Source organism: Ursus americanus, chromosome 23, assembly GCF_024610735.1.
Source record: "Ursus americanus isolate L20-20 chromosome 23, mUrsAme1.1.p, whole genome shotgun sequence".
NCBI lineage: Eukaryota > Metazoa > Chordata > Mammalia > Carnivora > Ursidae > Ursus > Ursus americanus.
In genome coordinates, this window is record NC_142149.1 from 21,230,384 (window position 1) to 21,248,521 (window position 18,138).

Consider the following 18,138-nt stretch of genomic DNA (forward strand, 5'->3'; position numbering starts at 1 on the left):
AAGCATAAGCAGGAGGAATTAGGATAGGAAATTAATTTTTTTTGGTTTTGCTGAAATGGGTCATATTTTTAAAAATTTGAACTTTTCCACCTTTAAAGGCTTTAAGCATCAGCAGATGGGTTGTGGAGCTGAAGGGGTAGGGGGAGAGGTAGAGCTGGACAAGTGGAAATTGCTTATCTTGGGCGATCAGCTAGGGCTTCCATCATCTTCAGCCTAGCGTGTTAAGAACGCAGCACAGTGAGGTCGGGAAGGCACTAGGAGGCAGGAAGCAGGTGGAAAAGGCAAGTTAGGAGGCCTTGGTCAGCAGCTGCAGGAGGGAGAGGCCAGCGTAAAGGGCACAGAGGTGGGGGAGTGTGTCTGGGTCCCACGTGTACTGGGGGCCCGATCGCTGCACTTCGAGGCCACTCAGCCCCACTAGGGCCTCTGTGAGGGTCAGTTCCTCTTCCCCAAGGGAGGAGAGCAGGTCAGGCTGCAGGGGGAAAACACCCTCTTTATCCTGTAGGAAATTCTGTTCCATTGTGCTCTCCACCTGCAAGGAACCAAAATAGCATGAAAAGAAAGAACTGGAACCTGTCCTCCTTTCTCCTAACTCATAAAAACCACGAAGAGGGCTACTTTTCTCTTATTATAACTCTTTTCATTACATTATAACTCCATGTGGGCCTTTTAACTAACTACCCTGTAGGGTGGGCAGCACTTTTTTTTTTTTTAAGCCCTAATTTACAGAGGAGTGAATTGAGACAGACTCAGAGACATGAAAAGATTTGCTCACATCATTTGGCTGTGAATTAGCAAAGCCAGGGTTTTCTGTCTTCTCAAAGCTGAAAAACCCAGATAACTGCCCAGAAATCCACTCTTCTACCTCTGGTTGCGAAATAGCATACAAGGGAGAGCACGGAGACAAATGAGCCCTGGGCACGCGCCCCTGCCCTGCGACAGAGGCTCTCCAGGACAGTCTGTCGTTAGGCTAAGTCTGTATCTTTCCACTGGTTCCAGCTGACTCCCTCCCAAACTCTCCCCGGCACCTGCTGTTTTCTCTCACCAGCCTTAGCTGCACGGGTAGAATCTTTTTCTCCATCGATTTTATCAGCAGCTTCTGTTGGGCTTCACTTAGCTCTGGAGGGAAAAAAAAAAAGCAGAGACATAGATGTGTGGTGCTCGTGCAAAGGGGACTCGAGACTCCAAAGAGATACACTTCTAGAATTTCAGCATTAATTAATCCACACAGTGATCCCAGGTTGAAAGCCTCTCTATGCTGTAGGCACCTTTGCTGGGGGTAGAAATCCTACCCCTGGACTCAGGGAACTTGCAGGCTAGTGGAGAAGACAAAGCCGTGTGCAGAGACAGCGCAGGGTGTTAAGGGAGCGATAGCTGAGGGGTCTACTTCGGACCTGGCATTTGAGGGCAAGCTTTTTTTTTTTTAAATTTTTTAAAAAGATTTTATTTATTTATGTGACAGAGAGACAGCCAGCCAGAGAGGGAACACAGCAGGGGAGAGGGAGAGGAAGAAGCAGGCTTCCAGCCGAGGAGCCTGATGTGGGACTCGATCCCGGAACGCCGGGATCACGCCCTGAGCTGAAGGAAGAAGGCAGACGCTTAACGACTGCGCTACCCAGGCGCCCCTGAGGGCAAGCTTTTTAAGGGGACAGACATCTCAGCTTACTCTTGAAGGACCAGAGAGTTTTTCTAAGTGGGGCAATGTTCCATGCAGAGGGAAGAAGAGAATTCAGGGCAAGAGGAAAAGGCGTTACGCTCTGAAATTAAAACTAACAAATTTTCGTATACAAGTGATGAGCTTCGGGGCACCTGGGTGGCTCAGGTCATGATCCCAGGGTCCTGGGATGGAGCCCCATGTCGGGCTTCCTGCTCAGCCGGGAGCCTGCTTCTCCCTCTCCCTCTGAACCCTCCCACTCCTGTTCTCTCTCACTCTGCTCTCTCTCTCTCAAATAAATAAATAAAATAATCTTTTAAAAAAGTAATGAACTTAGCTATATGTAGAAATTTGAAATATGTGGCTGCTACAACTAGGGTTACTTCCCAACCTCTATCAGCAAGACTCAGCCACCTTCTCAGGTTATCCGAGGTGCCCAGATGAATTCTTAGGAAGGTAAACATTTTTTTACAAAATTTTTGTTATTTTATTTTATTAAGGCAATCTCTGTTTCCAACGTGGGGCTTGAACTCACAACCCCTTGGTTGCATGTTCTACCAACCTACCAACAGCTAGGTGGCCCTATAACCAATTTCTTTAAATATAAACTACTTTAACTGTGGTATAATTTGCCTGGCATGCATGCATGCATTCATTCATTCATTCATTTTTTCATATATCTGGGAATTCATCCAGTGACTCATTCGTATCACTGAATAGGTTTATAAATGAAGACCTTACTCTCTACTTACCTGTTAGGGCTCCGAGGAAATAGAGGATGCCACCCATAGCTTCCTTTGATACCAAGACATCTTGAGGGAGTGCCTCCAGGGTCACTTCATGTCCTTTGTCTAGAGCCCCTTCAAGCTGTGGGGAAAGGTGGGCAACTATTTAAGACAACATGGGTAAGGGGCCCAACACAATGCCTGGCACATTATAGTCCCTTGAGAAGTGTTAACTACGCTCATTTCCTTGTTTCTTTTTCAAGGTGTCAAGTTCTGAAAAGTACTGGACTCCTAGATTTCTTGTTCCCTGAGCCTGGGAACTGGAAAGGTTCCAGTTCCCTTCCCAAGAAAAGGCCCCGCTGGCCCGCTGCCTACCTCTGTCCATCATCCAGGAGCAGGTGCTTTGAGGGAATCTGCCCTGTGTGCCCTTTTCCAGAGGCACAAGGAGGACAGTGGCAGCGGGCAGGCTGGGGGGCACCTGGTCAGTCTCAAGGAAGACACCCACTCTCTCCTAGCCGCTGACCCCCTTCTGTCATGTCAGGTCCCCTGCCAGTTGTGACACCCACGCACACCTCCACCAACAACCTTCCTCTGGGACCTCACCGTGAGCTCCAGGTCCTGTAGCTCTTTTTTCTTTCCGAGAAGTTTGCTGAGGGAGGTGAGCAGGGAGCTTTGCCCTACCCGGCTTAGCTTTTTCACTTCTTGGATCTCTCTTTGAACTTCTTCTTTTAGTGTCTTGAAGTCTTCATGTTCCTCCCCTGTTGAGACAGTGAACATGGTAAGCCAAGAGCCCTCCATCTGGCAGCCTTCCCATTCAGCCCCCTCAGGGGCCGAGGTCCCTGTGCTCTGCTCCCAGCCTGAGCCTGGCCTCTCTTCTTGGCCAGGGAATGTGATTATGAAGTTTCCACAAGCCCTGACTTGAGGTGTTGTGGGGGACAGTCTAGGGCAAAGAGGTGGACCAGGATCCATGTCATCATCTAAGTGGGCAGTTGATTCTCCCCAGGCTCCCAAGCCCCATCCTGTGACAGTAGACAATTGACTTCCCTTTCTCTAAGACTCCAGCTTCAAGTTGAGAAGGGGAGTCTATTTCCCCTTCTTATGAGTTATTCGACAAAGAAGGACTTTGGTGATTGAGTGAAGGCTAGGATGGGTGGGTCTTTATGAAGGATATGGGTGGATCAGGGTTAGCTGGAATCTTGGCCTGACCCTCTAGGGACCCGGCATCCTAAGAATATGTCCAGGAAAGTAGCTTCTGGAAGCTCCTGGAAGTGGCTCCAATCGCCCGGACCTGGGACTCTGCACTTGTCTTTCCCTCCCTCCACTCCACTGCCTTCATGCCAAAGTCTTGGGAGATACTCAGAAAATTCCTTACCAGCCTCAGATGCCAGGATACCTGAGGGGGGAAAAGAAAAGACAAGAATGTACTCCTCCAAAACAGTAGCCATGCCCAGAAGATGAAACATTAATGGGGGTTAGGAAATACATCCTGTCCTGGGATATCCCAGCTATCTTAAGGCTACACTTGCTGCATTCATAGGAGGCAGGCATGGGGGCAGGAGAGAAGCTAATGCAACGTGAAAAGGGGCTCCTGGATTGATTGAGTTGGCATCACTGTGACTCAGTGACTCAACCATCCCGGATGCGGGGGAGCAGAGCAGCAGATGTGCGTGGGACAGGTTACAGCTAAGGAGACCCTCCAGGACAGACCACCTGGTACCCTGTCCAAAGACTTCCCCCTGCCACCACTTTTCCCTAAGCTATTGGAATTTCTGCCATGTGTTGAGGACCGCTGTTTGCTGAGATCTGCTCTTCCATGTCCCCCGTCAGTCCTTCAGGGAAGAGGAGGAAAAGATTGGAGTTTTAAAATTCTGCGTCGAGGGCCACCTGGGTGGCTCAGTCGGTTAAGCATCGAACTCTTGGTTTCGGCTCAGGTCATGATCTCAGGGTGGTGAGACTGAGCCCGCATTGAGCTCCCTGCTCCGTGGGAAGTCTGCTTCTCCTTCTCCCTCTGCCCCTCCCCCCTGCTCGTGCTCTCTTTCTCTCTTGCTCACTCTCAAGTGAATAAATAAAATCCTTAAAATAAATAAATAAATAAATAAATAAATAAATAAATAAATAAATAAAATTCTGCATCAAGAAAGTTGCAGTGAAAGGAGCGGAAACGGGCTCCTGGGTAGCGCAGTGGGTTAGGCACCCAACTCTTGGTTTTGGCTCTGGTCCTGATCTCAGGGTCCTGGGATGGAGCCCCACATCGGGCTCTGCTTGAGAGTCTCTCTCCCTCTCCCTGCCCCTCTCACTTGTGCTCGCTCTCTCACTCTAAAATAAAAAAATAAATAGACCTTTAAAAAAAAGAAAAAAAAGAAACGGGAGGAAACACTTACGGGTGAACTTCTCCTCTGGCTTTTCTGAAGACAGAAACAATGTACCTATGTCAGCATAAAACCTATTTGTGCCTTTTTATCTAGAGCGGATGTCAAGGCAGCTTTATCAGAGATCATTATAAAAACACACGGAGATTATGTTAGCTCACCCCCCCCCCCCACTTTGGGAACACACAGTATCTCTGAGTCTTATTTCTGCTTCTGCTTCTGACTTCCGGTCTCTTTCTGCTTCTCTGTCTCCCTAGGGCAGTATTTATGTGCTTCTGTCTGCCTGTCCTCAAGTTGAGGACAGATATTTTTATAAAGGGACTTGGGAAACAAAAGGAGGGGCTCCTTGAGGGATTAGGGTATATGCTATTAGAGGGTGCAGGATTTTAGCAGCTAATGTCAGCGTTGGGCAAAAGATGGGGGAAGCAATTTCACTCACCTCCAGGAGGGAAGGTCTGCATGTTATCATTGCAGATGTGTGGAATATCTGTAAGGTGCAAGAGAGGCCAGAGCAGGAGGACCCTTAGCAGCTGCCCACCTTCCCTTCTCTCTTCTCAAGTCCATGGGCTTTGTTAAGGGCTAGGTCCCTGTTCCCAGATGCCCCACCTCATCCCCTGCTCCACCTCTTTTGCTGAAAACTCTTTTCTTCCTCTGTAAACCCGAGTTCAACGCTATTTCTGCCTTGCGTCCTAGTGCTGGTATCTGGGTCTGTTTCCTCCGTTGGCCACGGACTTCTCGAGAGCAGAAGCTGTGGTTATTCATCTTTGTGCCCCCTTCCGCCAACTAACACAGCGCCCAGGGGTTCCTTCACTCCCTCTCCAGAGCAGCCCCCGCAGTTCAGTCCCTGGCATCTGGGCCGCAGTGTAGTACGTTCCAGCACTCATTCCCAGGCTTGCCACCAGAGGGGACCAGGATGCCTTAGTGCTAATGAGGGTAACTCTTGTCTTGAGGGGAGAACATGCCAGTGTCTGCTCACCCCACTCATCTTTGCCTTTGACCATCAGTTGTCTCACTCGAAAGGCCAGGATGCAGCCCTTGGGGATGGTTACGGCCTCCTTGTGGTTTATGGATCCCTAGGATCAGACAATGAGGATTTATGAACCTGCAGAGATTCTGAGACATGGGGTGAGGGAGGGGCATGTGGAGGGGCAGGCCTGAGCACCTCTGGGGAGATAAGAAGTGGAAAACCCTACATTCATGTCCCTGATTGTCTTTCCGTCCGGTCTGGACGCCATGGAATGCACTTCGGAGCCCTTCTGCATCATCCCTCTCACAATGTGTATCTCTCTTCCTGGTTCAGACAGATGAAGGAACTGGGTGGACCCGCTCCATCACCTGCCTGGGCATCTCCATCCCACCTGAGAGTGTCCACAGGCCCCATTCCTTCTTCCTCTTTTCCCTCTGGCCCATGCTCATCTCCTCCAGGAAGCCTTTCATGACTAACCCTACTCAGTTCCAACTCACCCCTTGGATATTTATACAAACTAGATTTAGGTATGTAGAGCATTACTCATCTACATCGAATCCTCCGAGCCTGTGTTCTCGGGGCTTTAACTTGTGTGTCTCCTCCATGAGACCGAGAACTTTCTGAGAGCAGTGATGTCTCTCCTGTGCACTGGGAACACCAGGAGGGGTCACCCACGACTATGAGTTTCCCCTTCCCTGATGGCTCCCTGTGGCGTCTGGCACAGGGATCTGCCCACACGGGGCGCTCTTGACCACAGAGAGGACTTGTGTCTGGCTGACAGGGGCCTTGAATCTTGAAAAGCAGGAAGAAGGAGTGGGTCATTTTCAGTATCCTGGGTAGGCACCGATCGGGCAAAGTTAATGTGTTAATGCGGCTTCTGAGGAGAGGCTAAGTGTAAGTGTGTGTGTGTGTGTGTGTGTGTGTGTGTGTGTGTGTGCATGTGTGTGCGAACCAAACCTGTAGCCCCAGTGGGGCGAAGAATGGGAGGGAGAAGCAGCCCTCGGCCTTGCCGGCTCTCTCCAGAGTGACCTCCTGCACGGTCTCCACCACCTCCATGACCACATACAGGTTCTCCCCTCGGTCTCGCATCTCCTTCAGGAACGGGTGCTCGGCTGACAGCTTCCTGGGGCAGGAGACACACGAAGGGATGGGTCAGAACCTCTCCCCGCCTGGGTCATCACGCGCTCCTCTCTCCCTCGGTCATTCGCAGGAGCTAGGCCTGGTGGCACTGGGGAGAGGCGTGAGGACTCTGGAGTAAGGGACCGAGGCTGAAGCCCAGATCTCCCACCTCCTGGCAAGGCGGCCACTCTGAGTCTGGGGTGCCCCATCTATAAAATGAGGATGATGACACCTCCCTCCAGGGGTGCTGAGAGCAAAACTAGGAAATCATCTGGCATGGCTCCTGGCCCGGAACAGGGCCCTGTGGTATCTCCTACCTCCTTTTCCCTTTGCCTCGGGATGCCTTCCCCTCTCTTTCCTCCTCCCTGTTCTTAGTCCTGTTCATCTCTCCTGGGGCCCCTTGTTCCCATCTCTTACCCTCTCTCTTGCTGTTAACACCACTTCCTCCTCCCCCCTTGCTGGCATACAGAAACACGTTCTTTGATCTTGCCACTCCTTCAAATTGCCATTCTGTGTCTTTCCTTCGCTTCATTGGCAAGTATCTCGGAAGATGCGCCCACACGCACTGTCTTTCCTTCCTCACTGTCCACTCCTAAATTCTTTATCATTTGGCTTCTATTTCCACTCCTCAACTGAAATCCCAACGACCTCACACCCACCAAATTCACATTCTGTCACTCTGCACTGACCCTGCTGGCCCAGGCCGGGCTCCTGGCTTCCAGTCCCCCTGTGCCACCATGCTTCTGCTCCCCGCTTTCAGCCTTCTAATTCCTATCCGTTCTGTGTCTTCTGTGCTAGTTTCTTTGGTTCCTTAAAATTTTACGTTCTCTAAGATTCTGTTCTCAGTTCTCTGCTGTCTGGACTTCCTTGAACATCCCCTCCCCGTACCCCATTCCTATAGTTTTCCGTCTTTATATGGCCGACCACCCCACAGGGATCTTCACCTTGACTTCTCTCCTGAGCTCCGGGCCCTCATTTCCAACTGCCTTAAAATTTTTCTTTTAAAATGTGATATAGTTGGGGCACCTGGGTGGCTCATTCGGTTGGTTTCGGCTTGGGTCGTGATCTCAGGGTTGTGGGATTGGGCCCCATGTTGGCGGAGGGTGGGGGGAGCCTTCCTGCCTCCCTTCTTTCAACCACTACTTAACAACTTAAAAGTGGGTTCCCCTGGCAAGCCCAACATCTGAGGTGCCCAGCATCGACATGGCATCTGCCACACCCTTTGTGCTGCGGGGGCAGCATTCCCCAGGGCTGTCTGGTGTATGTATGGGACTGGGCAGGTGGCTTGATTTATGGGAAGAGAACCCTGTGCCCAAGCGTCAGTGGGGAGCAGATAAGACCCTTTCCCTTTTATAGAGTCATAGTTCAGGAAGGAACCCTAGAGATTTTCAAGGAACCACATCATTTTTCAGGAAAGAAAACAGGTCCTGAGAGGAGAAGTGACTTTTCCAAGGTCACACAGCAAGTTAATGTGAACATGCTCTTTCTCGTGTGTGTGTGTGTGTGTGTGTGTGTGTGTGTGTGTGTGTGTGTGAGAGAGGGAGAGAGAGAGAGAGAGAGAGAGAGAGAGCGAGCAGGGCGGTGGTACTGGAAGTAGTGGAAAGATGGGGGGAGTGGTTAGGGATGGCCCAGATGTACTCATGGGATAGAATGGTCATCTTTTTTTTTTTTTAAAGATTTTATTTATTTATTTATTTATTTGACAGAAAGAGAGAGAGAGCAAGCACAAGCAGGGGGAGCAGCAGGGGGAGAGGGAGAAGCAGACTCCCTGCTGAGCAGGGAGCTGGATACAGGGCTCCGTCCCAGGACCCCGGGATCATGACCTGAGCCGAAGGCAGACGCTTCACTGACTGAGCCCCCCAGGCACCCCTAGAATGGTCATCTTTAAGAGCTCCCCTGTGATGACCTCATAGGGGAAGGTCAGTGTGAGGGTCCTGTCCTTTAACTCAGGGCCCAAAGCACCCTTTCCCAGCACCGCCCACCGCATCCTGGCAGCGCCCCAGCCCTGCCACTCTCACCTCTCCTGGTGCAAGGTCTCCAGAGCCTTAGGAGCCACACTGAGTGTCTGGACCTCCAGGGTACTGCTCCTGGACAGCCCGGCAGTCCCCGTCACCTTGACTGTCCTGGGCACGTCCACCTCTCCCTCCACTCGGGCATCCAGCATATTCTTAAAGCTAAAGTTGCCGGAGTCTGTTGGGTCTGCGGGAGCGAGAAGGCGACAGGGGCCAGCCTGAGAGGCATCCCCGACTTCCCCTGCCTCCTGGGACAACTGTGGGCTATGTGACACCAAACCACATCTGGGCAGAGGGAGCTTTGGGCTCCTCCTCGCAGGCCAGGGCCTGGTCCACAGCCCTCAGGACCCAACCGCACGCCGGCACTGACCTGAAGGCGAGCTGCCGGCTTCGAGCACATCCAGGAGAGTGTAGTCGGTGCGGACGTACCGGGCGCCCCAGAAGAGTGTGCTCTTCCTCTTCCTCAGCACCAGGCAGAAGGGGTGGAAGCGCTTGAAGTCTATGAGGCTGTCAAGGGGTGTCAGGTCCCCTCTGGGGTTTAGCTGTCTGGCCAGGGCTCGGGTGACATTTTCAAAGATGGTCATTTTCTCTGTGGGGGTGGGGGCGAGAGACAGGAGAGTGACAAGTTGAGGGACCAGGACATGGTAAGGGCCTCGCAGAGAGACAGCACCTGGCTCTGGGGGAGGGGGTGCCTTTCAAGACGTGTGGACTCTCGGCGTGTCGGAGCTGAAAGCAGCCACAGGAGTCTCCACTGTAGCATGAGGACACCAGCCCCGAGAGCTGAGACAACTTGCCCGAAGCCACACGGCTGGTTCGAGAAGCCAGGCCTTCCCGGTCAAGGGCTCTTTGCTCACCCCTCCGTGTTGCTCACGGACTTGCAGCCGGGCTGGAGCATTTCGTTCGTGAGGGAAGCATAGCTCCTGTCACACAGCTCTGCCCACCTTGTCTTCCGCAGAGAGCTCTGAGGGCCGGGACCGGGGAGGCCAGGGAGGCGGGCAGCCGCCCCTGGTGCCGAGGGCCCGAGGAGGGAGATGTGGTTCGCCTGCCCCAGTTGCCCTTTCTTTGGGTGGGGGTCAATTCCCCGTACCCTGTACTTCCCTTGTGCCCACCTCCTGGCTCCTGGCTCTGAGGAGACCCACTTCCCTCGGTGCTGCCCAATACATCCGGGCATTTCCGTCTTTGCCTTGGCTCCCTCTGCTTGCAACACACTCCCTCCCAAGCTAAAGAATCCCCAGTCATCCTCTAAGATTCAATTTGGGTCACCTCTTTTGTGACTCCCTTGTCACTCCCCTTCAGGCAGCTGGTGTGACTCTACCCTATGTCCCCAGAGCACTTGGTACATGCCCTTCCGAAACACCTGCGGCCTCATGTGGCTCATGTTGTTATGATCTGTTCACCTGACTCTCGCCTACTCGACTGTGGCCTCCCAGAGGGCAGGAAATGGGTCTTAGTCATCTCTGCAGCGTCAGCACCGAGCACAGGGCCTGGTGCAAGCCGGGAGACTGGCAAATGTGTGTGGAAAGAATGAATGAAGAGATGAATGAATGAACGTGGCCCTGGGAGACATATACTGGGGGGAGAGGGCCCTGGAGAATGTGGGGTCTGCAAGAGCCTGAACTTCGTAGACTTCGAGGTTCGAGTCCAGGTGCTTTGGCTGGGTGGCCAGCTGGCACAGCCGTGGGTGGGAGAGGACACACCAGCTAGCCTGGAACTGTCTCGCCGCCCCCGTGGGTGCCTCACAGAGTCAGGGAAGCGGGAGCCACACACACAGGTGCATGGGCCCTCTGCCAATCACATGGCTCCAAGGTGCCTTTTTCACCCCTCATTCCCGGGTGGGCCAGGATGTGACAGGACAACCTCGGGGGGCCAGCTAGATGCCCGTGGGAAGGGATCAGGTGACTTCTGTCTCTTCCCTCCCTGAGAGGTGCTCACAGGACCCCTTCTCACTTCTCCCCCCAAGGCTTATGAAGATACCTACTCGCCTGGGCTCTAGGGGACTCCTAGGCCCGTCTCCTCCCACCCGTGTTCTTGTTCATCCCTAGAACACCCCCTCCTCCCCTGCTGTCATCAAGCTCTTACCAGAGAGCAGTTCCGGGTCCCGTGCAGCGGCCGGATCTGGGATAAGGGCCCAGGACTCACGCAGTCTGTAGGTTGAGAGAGCTACTGTCCCTCACGGGGATGGGCTACTGCTTTATGCCTCTCTGGAGGCAAGGATGTAGGCTTCCAGGGACCCCGCCTGCCCTGGTGACCCCACCCCTCTCCTGCTCCACTTCCAGGAGAACAGCATCAACCTGTTCCACGCGTGCCCTGCCCCAGGCCCTGGGCCCTGGCCTCCGGAGGGCTGAGGGGGCGGGAGCTGCCAGGCAGGTGCCAGCGTGGGCGGAGGGAGCCAGACCAGGGAGAGGTGGCCACCGAAGGTTGGCTTGACGGGCTGAGTGGAGAGGAAGGAAGACAGCTTTGGGAGAGGGGCAACAGAGGCAGTGGGGTGGGTGTGTGCACGTTGATGTGTCATGAGGGAAGGCATCTCTGTTCTGTCATCATCAGGGTCATCAGGAAGCATCTAGGATTCATGACGAGGCCTTGTGGGCCTGATAAGGGGACAAGAAATCCTGTGTGTCCACAGATTCCAGCAGAAAGCAGAACGGCTGAAACATTGTCCTTCATCTTTCTGCTGGTTTGTCTGCCCATCACTCCCTCCCTCCCTCCCTTTGTTTTAGCCACAAAGAAATATCAATGGCCCCGCTAGCCGCCTATGTCTGTGTAGGCAGAGACAGACACAGACCAAGTGGTTTCCTGTTGTGTCCCGCTCAGCGCGTTGGCTCCTCTTGGAGTGTTGTACCCACACAGAGAGAGGCCGAGCGGAGTGAGTGGCGAGGCTAATGGGCATGTCTGCCTTGAGTGTTGTTCTGAAGTCCGTGCCTGACGGGAATTTTAAAGGGGACTTTATGCACGAGGTTGGGTTTCTAGATGACAAATCAAGACATTTCCAAGCAAGACTCCTATCGTGTTGGGATATGTATCTATGTGTCTATGCCTATGTCGCTTGAATCTGTCTTCATGCTCGAACTTTGAGGCTCTCCTCAGTACCACTCATCGAAAAGGAAATGCAGCCTTGAAAACCGGGAAGAGGGGCGCCTGGGTGGCTCAGTTGATTAAGTGTTGGACTCTTGATTTCAGCTCAGGTCATGATCTCAGGGTGGTGAGATTGAGCCCCGCATCGGGCTCCAAGCTGGCCGTGCAGCTTGCTTAGGATTCTCCTCCCTCCCTCTCCCTCTGTCCTCTCCCCACTCCATTCTCTCTCTTTTTCTATTTTTTTTTTTTACAGATTTTATTTATTTATTTGAGACAGAGCGAGCAAGAGAGAGCACAAGCCTGGGGAGAGGCAGAGGGAGAGGGTGAAGCAGACTCCCCGCTGAGCAGGGAGCCTGATGCAGGGCTTGATCCCAGGACCCTGGGATCATGACCTGAGCTGAAGGCAGATGCTTAACTGTCTGAGCCACCAGGCCCCCCCCTGCCCCCCTTCTCTCTTTCTGAAAAAGAAAATCATGAGATGAAGAGCAGTTAGGTCTTCCCTGGAGGTTTTCTGAGGGGCTGGTGGTGAATGCCGAGATCAGATCACCCCATGCTCGGCAAAACTTCCTAAGACCCGAATTAAACCTTTGTCTCCAGGGGGCGCCTGGGTAGCGCAGTCGTTAAAGCGTCTGCCTTCGGGCTCAGGGCGTGATCCTGGCGATCCGGGATCGAGTCCCACATCAGGCTCCTCCGCTGGGAGCCTGCTTCTTCCTCTCCCACTCCCCCTGCTGTGTTCCCTCTCTCGCTGGCTGTCTCTCTGTCACATAAATAAATAAAATCTTTAAAAAAAAAAAAAAAAAAACCTTTGTCTCCAAAGTGTCCTTCAATATGACAGATGCTCCCAGATCTCTCTTCTCTGTGTCATAAAACAAAACCTCCCGGGGTCTGGTCCCTGGCCCCTATCAGCTTCCTTCCTATCCCCCAGGCCCTTCCTGTGTGACTGTCTAGTACTTCCTCCTCCAATAGCCCCAGCCAAGGGCTTGGATGTGTGGGAAGGCTGTCGTTAGTCATTCGGTCCCTGTCACATGGGCGCAGGTATGCAGAAATAGGTGTATGTGCTGTATTCATTCCATCTCTACCTGTCTTGTCCTTTCTGTATCTCTTAATCAGTGCTTTGATGCGATGCCACTGTCAACCAGCTCATCGTCCTGGGCTGTGCACTCTCTCATCTTTTAATCAGCTCCAGAGAAGGTGGCCCCCCTTCCCCACCCTCCCACTGGCCCACCATTGCCTCAGTGAGACTTTTGGGAGTTTCCCGCTGGCGTCTACCCTCTTTCCACTGGCTGCAGGCCCACGTTTGCAGTCCAGGCCATTCTCCAAAGACCTGGAGACCGGTGATTTCGAGAAGCCACCTCAAAAGTCCTTGTAGCCAGCTTTCTCTCCTCAGACCCGGAAGTTTTGCTCCTTTCCTTTCTGTTGCCTTCTTTCATTCACTCTGGGCTCTACCAGGCCTGTCCTCGTTCTCCTTATACCACCCCATCCCACCTCTGTCCCATTGCACCATTCCCCACACTGCCTAATGGTGTTCCAAGAAGGCGGCTTTGAGGGTTCGAGGCAAAGAAGAAATAAGGGATTGCGGGGTCAGCCAAGTTGAAGATCTTGTGCTTTTGGAAGAAAAACATCCATGTCAGCCTTGTCACTGTGCTGCTCCTTCCACCCATCCAGGATACCCTGTCTTTTTGTCACTTCTCCAGTCCCCCTATCTAGGAGTCTTGGGGATAGGCCAGAGAATCCCTTTAGAGTCCCGAGGCTCCTTCTCCTCAGAGTCTTGGTTTACAATCAGGGGAATCTGGGATATAATTTAAATTGTGCTGGAAGTTATTTAATTTAGACTAATTTGTAAGAACTCTTTAGGTCAATTAAAAGCGACTTACTGAGAACAGGAGGCTGGGTGGTGCATGGTGCCTTGTATGCGGCGGGTTCTGCTCTCTATCTCCCTCTGGTGGTCACTCAGGGGAGGTAATGCGATAATCACCTCTAATGTGGGCACCAAGCTTGTGATTTGGGTGTAGTTGCTAGAAAACGGGGATCAGGGAAGGGAGCTGACCTAGGGGAGGAAGCCACCTGTTCTCTGGGAACCTGAATGTCCTAGAGTGCACGCAGGCTTTGGGACAGACTGTTATTTCCTTACCCATTTTCCTTTTATTATTGTTGATTTTCTGCTTAGGAAGGGGCCAAACAGGACAGAGAGGGGGTAGGCTAGTGGAGTTCAGAAGGGTGTAAGGTACTGATCCTGGCAAGAATGGGAAGAAGCTGGCACAGACATACTGCCAGACCTCCTGTGAGTGAAACATGGTGAATCAGCTGGGGGGAGGACAGGCCGGAGTGGAAGCCTGACTGTGGTAGAGGGGCAGGAAGAACATGCCCCAGGGGCATTGCGTTTTATATTTCCCATGGGAGGTAGGAAGTTTTGGGGTGCAGACTACAGACCGTGAGCTATACTTCTATAAATTCTCCTTTCTGAACAAAATAAAACCCCCAGAATCCTTTTTCTTTTTTCTTCTTTTCTTTTCTTTTCTTTTTTTAAAGATTTATTTATTTATTTGAGAGAGAGCAAGCGAGACAGCACGAGCAGAAGGAAGAGGCAGAGGGAGAGGGAGAAGCAGGCTCCCCGCTGAGTAGGGAGCCTGATGCGGGGCTAGATCCCAGGACCCTGGGATCATGACCTGAGCCAAAGGCAGATGGTTCACTGACTGAGCTACTCAGGCACCGAATCCTTTCTTATACCCTAAAATACTTTGAGGTTTCTTCCCAAATTCCCAAATCAGCTTTGGAGCCCAAGACACCTCCAAACTCTTGGCTGAGTAGACAAGTCTTGTGACACTTGTCACAAGTTCAAGGTCTTGTGACACTTATTCAAATCAAAGTTGTGCTGAAGAACTCAAGAAGTGTGTCGAACTTGAAGGCGTCGGCCCTCACTGCCCCCAGCCCTCCACTGCCAATCCCTCTACCCACAAGGCTGGTATGGGCAAGGAGTCCACTGCCTGTTCCAGCCCAAATCCAGAGATGCCTCCTCTGTCAGCTGATCCTCCCAGAACCCCAGCTCTTCCTGAGCCCCTGAAGATGCAGCTGGAACAGGTGTTGGAGCTCCTGTCCACTTCATGGTTGATGAAAGAGAAGCTTTCCTCCTTGGCTATGATTGCTAGGCTCCTCTTGATGGGACAGAGCCCCTAGATCCTTGTAAAAGATACTGGGTCCCAGATGGAGCCTTTGAAGGTCTGCCTCCAAGAGAACTTGGAGCCAAAGTGCCTCTCCATTTCACCAGCAACTCTGGGTCTATACAAAGGCCCACTCTGCTTTCCCTAGTTCTGGTCAGGGAAAGTCAGGTGTTCTTGGCCAGCACCTGAAGAATGGAGGGGGTGGCATAGAGGGCACAGAGTGGTGACAAGGCATTGTGCTCCCTGGTATAGAGGAGTCCATCCCCTGGTATGCCAGGGCCCAGGTCGCCTTCAGCTCCGACCTGAAAGTCCTTGAGCAGCTTGAAATGAAGACAGAAGAGCCCTACCACCCCCCTAGATGAAATTCTAGTCCAGGGACGTCCCCATTTGCACAACAGAGAATAAATATCATGGGAGGATTTGCATTTGGGGTACCACCAGCTTCAGAGGTGGTCTGCAGTACAATTTTAAATTCCAGCCCCTGCCCCTACCCTTGAACCCCTCTGCCCATTAGTGCCAGAGTTGAGCAGAAATGGGCACAGATTAAGAGTCTGGAGACCTGAATACCATAGAGAGCTCTGCCAGGAGCCTGCTGTGTGGCCCTGGAGAAGTTCCTTCCTTTCTCTGGACCAGAGACATCATCTGTGACTAGAGGGGTGGAGCTGCATGAGCTCTTGCAACGCTTCTAGTGCTCGAACTCTATTTTACCCTAGTTGTCACCCCTCACACCTGTCCTGCAACCCCCAGGCCCCTCACCAGTTCTGTACGTCAGGAAGGACCTCGTTCTGCACGGACACAGCTAGCGGAATAATAATTCTTAATCATTTTAAGCAAGAACTCCTGTAGTTTTCATTTTGCACTGAGACCCGTAAATTATGTTGCAGGCCTGGCTTGGTACCATTGGGTCTAAGCCAGGGGACCTGCCAGTCACATAGGGAGGGACCCCAACCCCGCTCCCGACCCTCACCATTCAGAGCCCTTAGTAGGTAGACCATGTACCCAGCCCGTATGGGGTTGAGTTTACTAGAAGTCTCCTGCAGTCATTCAGCTCTGCCCCTCGGATCCCCAGAATCTCCGGCTCACTAAGATCCAGGGCCCCATCCACCTGGGAGAGTATAAGTGATCAGCTAAGCACTCCTACAGTTGGAGAGACAGGGAAGTCCCTGAGGTGGGGGAGAGTTCTCCCCGCTGAGAGAAGACTCCGTCAGGGCAGGGCCCCAGTCCCTCGCTTAGCTCAAAGAAGCCTCCCTCCAGTGCGCTGAGATCTCCCTGGAGAAGCAGGCCCGTCACCCGCGTGGAGCCCACAAGCGCCCTAGCCGCCCTTAGCTCCGCCCAGGCCACCAAGCCCCGCCTCTGCCCTATTTAGCCTCGCCCCTCCCCATCATCTCCACCGGGTCCCGCCCCCGGCGCTCGCAGTCTGGCCCCAGGACTCCTGCCCGCTCCGGGTCTCCCTTATCACCCCGCCCCCGGCCTGAGAAAGCCCGCTCGCCCCGCCCAAGCCCCGCCCCCGGCGCCTCCGCCCCGCCCCCGCCGTGTCCCCTCCTCCCGCAGCACCACGCCTTAGCTGGGCGGCCGCTGTCCCCGGGTCAGGCCTTTCAGCGCCAGCCGCTCCTCGTCCACCGCAACCCGCAGCGCCTGAAAGTCCGTGTGCTCCCGGCCCAGGCCCAGACTGAGCTCTGGGCGCAGGACAGTGGTGACCAGGACCCTACCCCGCTCCACCTCCTCGACATGACTTCACTCAGCGGGTCCCCCACCCCCAGGCACAGAAGCCCCCTTCTGGGCCTTGGCGTCCTGTGCCCTTCCTCAGGTACCCCTCCCCAGGGGAATATGATCAGGGCAGGTCTAGCGTGGGGTGCCCGGGAGCTCAGCTCCTTACAGTAGTTTCTGGTGGGCACTGAGGATCCTGCAGAGGGCGAGGGGGCACACCCCGTCACCATGAGTGGCTGCGATAGAGAAGCAGGAGAGTCCCACGCGGGGGGGGGGGGGGACAGCTGAAGACAGGGGAACTGGGCAGAGGGTGGAGCTGGGAGGGAAAGCCTCATCTTTGTATCTGCAGTGCTGGGCATGTAGTAGTAACTCAATAAATGTCGAACGAATGAATGGGCTTGTGCTGGCATCCCTTTTGGCAGATCGAGGCCTCACCCAGCTTGGTTTTCTGTCTTCCTGGTTTGGGACACCGTTCCTCATAGGCAGTGAGGTTGCTGGCGACAAAGTCCCAGCAAGATGAGGTGAAACTGATTGTAGTCGGAACTCCTCTTAGTCTAATGGGGGAGGTGCAGCCCTCCCCTTGGAATAAGCTGTCGGGGAAGCTTCTGGTTTTGAGGCTGATATGCCCTCCCGCTGTAGGAGAGCTCAGCGTTGCACTCGAAGTGTCTGCATGTGAGCCCAGGACAGGAAGGGTGGGGGCTGCGCCCCACCCAGTTCTCCTTAACTGCCTCTCTCAGCTCCTGGGTACCCACAGTTGGCTCCCTGTTCACTTCCTTTTGTAGATAACGAGGCTTTGTAGATGCTCTGGTCTCTGTGTGGGGGGTAGGTCTTGGTCTCCCCAGGTTCAGAGCTCCTCAAAGGAAAAAGATCCTACTTCTTCCCTTGGTCTGGGAGCTCCCTGAGAGTGAGGTTCATGTCTCTCCCCCTCAGACTGGGAGCTCCCTCGGGGCTGTTCCAGGCTTCTACTCCACAGGGCGGGAAGAAATTGGTGGTGCGAGGGCTGAGTGAGGGACTTCTTTTCTCCCACCCCTACCCACAGCCCGCTGGCTCCAGGATGCTGCACGTGGATGCCAAGCTGGGTCCTGCCCCAGAGCTCCCAGGTTCTTGTGGACCCGATATGTGGCTGGACTCTGGGCTCCTGGCAGCTTGGTTCCTGGCTCCCGCACAGCCCGGTGGGAGTGTTGGTTTTGACAGAGTGCATCTGTACCAGCCAGAAGTGTGAGAAGCAGACAGCAAAAATGAAACGGTCCAGCTGCCTGCTTGGCATCTCAGAACACGGGTCCCATGATGCTTGGTCCCCGGTAGAGAGAAGGATGGGGGAGAAACCGGTTGCGCCACCCCTTCCTGCCTGCCTGGTG

General features: G+C 53.5%; 1 protein-coding gene and 1 long non-coding RNA gene across 3 annotated transcripts in view; one reads left to right on the forward strand and one right to left on the reverse strand.

The window, feature by feature from the left end:
• The window catches only part of LOC123781832 (uncharacterized), a 34,144-nt gene that overhangs the window by 2,239 nt on the left and 13,767 nt on the right, over window positions 1–18,138 (forward strand). The gene's annotated exons all lie outside the window — the stretch shown is intronic.
• Window positions 9–9,430, reverse strand: GSDMA (gasdermin A). Its single transcript, XM_087854437.1, has 10 exons — window positions 9,214–9,430; window positions 8,850–9,030; window positions 6,670–6,835; window positions 5,722–5,818; window positions 5,185–5,232; window positions 3,749–3,769; window positions 2,980–3,134; window positions 2,404–2,518; window positions 1,043–1,116; window positions 9–529 (listed from the first exon to the last, which is right to left on the reverse strand). The coding sequence occupies exons 1-10, from the start codon at window positions 9,425–9,427 to the stop codon at window positions 287–289; spliced, it is 1,314 nt and encodes a 437-aa protein (XP_087710563.1). The 5' UTR covers window positions 9,428–9,430; the 3' UTR covers window positions 9–286.

Excerpts from the sequence above, each read along its gene's own strand:
- GSDMA (XM_087854437.1), bottom strand. The coding sequence starts at position 9,427 with ATGACCATCTTTGAAAATGTCACCCGAGCCCTGGCCAGACAGCTAAAC. Across the intron at positions 5,233-5,721 it reads CAAAGGCAAAGATGAGTGGG|ATATTCCACACATCTGCAAT; the intron begins GTGAGCAGACAC and ends TGCACCTTACAG. Across the intron at positions 3,770-5,184 it reads GCAGACCTTCCCTCCTGGAG|GTATCCTGGCATCTGAGGCT; the intron begins GTGAGTGAAATT and ends TTCCCCCCTCAG.